The sequence below is a fragment of the Otolemur garnettii genome, unplaced genomic scaffold (assembly GCF_000181295.1).
Source record: "Otolemur garnettii isolate 467f Iridium unplaced genomic scaffold, OtoGar3 scaffold00459, whole genome shotgun sequence".
In the NCBI taxonomy this organism is placed as follows: domain Eukaryota; kingdom Metazoa; phylum Chordata; class Mammalia; order Primates; family Galagidae; genus Otolemur; species Otolemur garnettii.
This window is the reverse complement of record NW_003852854.1, coordinates 29,022-33,451: the sequence shown is the minus strand read 5'-3', so window position 1 is coordinate 33,451 and position 4,430 is coordinate 29,022. Positions and strand designations below refer to the sequence as shown.

The 4,430-nt window shown below is 49.8% G+C and overlaps 1 protein-coding gene across 1 annotated transcript; it reads right to left on the bottom strand.

Moving 5' to 3' along the window:
• Positions 1 to 2,896: 2,896 nt before the first annotated feature.
• On the bottom strand, positions 2,897 to 3,670 carry LOC100963716 (tubulin polymerization-promoting protein family member 2-like). Its single transcript, XM_003803716.1, has 2 exons — positions 3,349 to 3,670; positions 2,897 to 3,075 (listed from the first exon to the last, which is right to left on the bottom strand). Exons 1-2 carry the CDS (start codon positions 3,668 to 3,670, stop codon positions 2,897 to 2,899), a joined length of 501 nt encoding a protein of 166 aa, XP_003803764.1.
• Positions 3,671 to 4,430: the final 760 nt, after the last annotated feature.

Here is a 4,430-nt window from a genome sequence, read left to right as displayed (position 1 = left end):
TGGGGAGCCATTGTGGGAGAACTGCCCCAGCAAGCCCCACCCTCAGGGTCACAGTGCAAGGATAGGGCAGGAGCCAGTAATCTAATGACTTAGCAGCCTAAAGGTGGGGACTGAGATGCCTTGCAGCCTTGGCCCTCAGGGGCACAGTGTGAGATTGGTTTATGGACACTGGGTTAGTGGATAGCCACTTCAGGAGTGATCCCATCGACAAGGGCTTTCCTGGGAAAGCTTCTGCTTAGCCCAGGTTGGTAGTTCAAAGTGGCTTTTAAGCCAGCTGAGGTGAGATTTAGGCTCTCCAACCTAAGTGTTTTGAGAAATCAGCAGAGGCCTCCAATCTCCATCTCTGATATATATACTCCTTTGTTTTTTTGGTGGAGGGGTTGTTTGTTTTTGTTCTTTTTAATTTCAACATTTTCCTTATAGATTTTTGTTTTCTTCTTCATTTTTGCATATTTAATATAATTTTCCATTGTTACCCTTTTTTAATGATTAGAACTTCATTTCTGCTAGTGTTTCTACCCCTATTATTTGGCCTTTTGCCCAATTTTATCCCGCATACTTTTTTGTTTGCTCATTTTGGTTTGAGTTATAGCATTTTTGTCTTTCCTCTCTACTTGGTAGAGGTGGGGTACTGTGTCCGAACAGGCTAGCAAAGAGCTGGTGACCTCAAAGGAACAACCCAACCCAGCACCCCCCGAAGTTGGGGGTCTCTAAGGTTGGGTCCAAATACCATACTGTTCACCTATATTGCTTCTGTCTCCCTCATTCTGTGCCTCTCTCCTCTTTGTTAATATTCTCTCTTACCCACCCCCGTCCTTTGTCTTTCTTCTACCCCACCTTTTTTTCTCTTTTTTCTCTTCTTGCTCTTCAATCTTCTTATCCTTCTGGTCCTCTACCAAGAGGACTCATTGAAACCCTAGTCTAGAGGCACAGGAACTTAAAGAACAAGAGGAAGTGAAAGGAAAACTATGGCAAGGAAGCAGATAAATCACTCATGAGGAAGAACCAGCAGAAAAATCCTGGCAACATGAAAAACCAGTCCAGAGCAAACCCCTCCCCCAAGGGACTGTGAGGCAGCTACAGCAGAGGATTCCACCTATAAAGAAATGTTAGAAATGACAGAAAGAGAATTTAGAATACAGATAATGAAAACAATGAAGGGTATGATGGAAGATAACCAGAAGGAAATCTGAAAACAGAATCAAATAACAGATGAACGATATGAAGAATATAGAAAGGACATAGCAGAGCTGAAGGAACTGAAACAGTCAATTAAGAAACTTAAAGATGCAATAGAAAGTACCAACAACAGATTATACCATACAGAAGAAAGAATATCAGAGGTAGAGGACAAAGCTCTTGAGATATCTCAGATAGCAAAAGAGCCAGAAAAGAAGAGAGAGAAAGCAGAACATTCACTGTCAGAATTGTGGGACTATATGAAGCATTCACACATACGAGATCTAGGTAGCCCAGAAGGGGAAGAAGAATGCCCCATACCGGGGGACCACTGTTTTGATACGAGCATGGACACTCTGTGGACACCGAGGGAGGCCTGGTCCATGTGTCCCCAAGGCTGACATCCACGGGCCAGTGCCCAGCACCTCAGGCTGAAGTGGCAAGGGAAGTGTTGGTTGGCGGTTCTGACTGGATTTCTCAGCATTCCTGCAGGTTGTGGGTGTTGGCCGCAGGAGGCACTGAGGAGCTCTCAGTGGGAGCTGATTGGTGACAGCCACCAGCCTTGGGAGAAGGGGTAGTGGACCCGGTAAACACAAGGGCACCTGTCCCTCCTCAGAGACCTACCTGGACCCTGAAGCCTGACCATGGGCTCCAGGTTGGCACCTCCCGTGACAGTGCCACGGCCCTAGACAGCCTTTCCAAGACACGGCCACAGCCTTCAGCATCTGCTACCCTGATGACCCTGACCCCCTGGGACTGGAGGCCAGAACCTGCACCAGCACCAAGATGGTGAGTCACTCGAGGCTTAGGTGATCGTCAGTGTGTTTGAGCAACAAGCTGTTTGGGGTATACGTCTCTGGGGTCCAGGTGTACGACTTTTGCTCCCTAGGTGTGTTGCGTGTTGAGGACTGAGCTCAGGGTTTTCAGCGTCTTCACGACTGGAACCACATAACCCTGACCCATCAGGCACCTCCACCACACATACACCCCCTTTCTCCCTCAAAGCCTCCCCGGCCTCCAGCGTCTATCACTCCACACTCTGTGTCCCCAGGGGCACATGATTTTGCTCCCACTCATAGGTGAGGACGTGCCCTATCTGTCTCTGTGTGACTGAGTGGTTTCCCTTAAGATAAGGGCCTCCAGTTCCATCCATAATGGAAAACACAGGATCCTATTCTTCCTGTTTTTGTTTCTTATTTTCTATGTGGACTAATGTATTCAGAACACGTTGAAATGGCTACTGCCGACCAACACAATACCAAGGATGTCTGCCCAGAGCAAATTCACAAGCAGAGACTTCATGTCTGCAGGAAACCGTCTCCCCCCAGAAACAGAGACCCCAAACCCGTTACTCCTCTCTACCCACGGGCCAATACAAGGAATCAGGGACAGCCCTAAGCCACATTAGGAATTTCCCTGGACCTCTTCACTGCTCCCATTCTGGTCTTTCCTAGACTTTCTCTACTCAAGTTGAGATCTTCTCTCCCTGCAACCATGATTCTGGCCCTGGGTCTTTGAACCTGGCATTTCTATATGACCTCCACCACCACCTTTCACTCTTAGATCTCCCCAATCCCTCTCATCTTTCAGGAACGCTTTCACTCTGGTTTTTTTTTTTTTTTTGTCTGCACACACAGATGTTTATTGTTTCCCCAGCTCCCCAGTGTTAAAGATGCAGGGTGAGGGGGGCTTCGAGGCCCAGATGAGGGGCTCTTGTCTAATTCTTCTTGTCATAGGTGCCAGCACCCTTGTGATCCCTCCCATAGCCTGAGTTATCAGTGATCTCTTCCCGTCCTGCAATGCCCTTGCCCTTGCCATCGTCGTCCAAGCACTCCTGGTGGCTGCCGGTGTACTTGCTGGTGTTGGTGTGCTGGTCTACAGCATTTGCCCTTTCGGCTTGGTAGAAGCCAATGAATGGATTTGAGTCTGGTTCCTCCTCCCCCCCCAAGATGGCCCTGAGATCCATGGAACAAGTCCCCGCAGCTCTTCATCTTCCTTGGATCCTGGGCCACTTCTATTAGGGCCCAGAGCCACCTGTGGGCAGGCTCTCTAGCCAGAGCCATCCACACCCAGGGGGAGGGAGTCCAGGGCACAGAGGGATGGTGGATTTTTCTTTCTCCATTGGACTTATTCTGACCAGGCTGCTGTGAGAGGACCTCATTCAGTGACCACTAGTAGTGGCTGGATTCTTGCCCTCCATGAGTTTATAAATGTCTTCCAGGCCTTGGTCTGGGCTCTTTCCCTTGAAGCGCTTCTGGCTCAGTTCCTTCATTGCTTCTGTGAACTGGTGAAACGTGACAGTTCCGGCATCCTTGGCCTTGACTTTGTTGAAAACAGTGTCCACATCTGTGGAGGTGACCATCTTGCCATCCATGATGCCACAGTCCTCGCACAGCTTGGAGAAGTTCTTATTGTTTATTTCAGTGCCACTGCTTGAGGAGTCTCCAAGGACAGCGAACCGCTGGAATGTTTTCTCTGCTTCTGATGCCATGGTCAGCTAGAGGTGGGGGTGGGCAGTGGAGGGGGAGTGTCAGGAGGGATGGGGAGGGGAAGGGAGGATGGATGAGGAATGAGGATGAACGTTAAGATTAAATCAGTGGGCAAGAGAAACAAATCCCCTTGTCCCTGCTGCCCCCTCCCCTGTACCCCTCATCCCCATGCCGCCTGCCACAGCCACAACATGAGCCTCCCCTTCCCAGCACTGGGAATGCCAGGTGGATCCCAGGTACTGACTTGTCCCCCCATTCCTCCACCACTTTTGTGTACCTAAGAGTGGCTGGGTGGTCTCTGACCCTTCTTCCCCTTCGTGTGTGTGCAGATATGTGCAGGAGGCAGCTGGCTGGGGAGACTGGGTGGCAGTCAAGGAGTCAGAGGGGAGGCCAGGCCACCTTCTATGACCTCAGCAATGCCTATGTGACATCATTCCTGGCCTTAGCTTCAGCTTCTGCTTTGGGACAAGGGCTTAGGGTCTCCCTACCTTGCCTAGTGAACTGAGCAGCTCCCAACATTCTGACCTTTTTAGGTGACCAAACTCCTTAAATCCCCCCTCTCTGACTTAGCCCACCTAAAGCAACTTCAATGCCACTGACTGCAGTTTGAACTTCTTTCCCCCCCCCCCAAATTTAATTCATGATCTTTAAAAATTTTTGAGGCACACCAGTTCAAAATCACTGCTCTAGGAGGGATCAGGGCCTGATGGTGGCAGCCAGGCTCAGTGACAGCATGAAGACCATTCCCAGGCCATGCCCTCC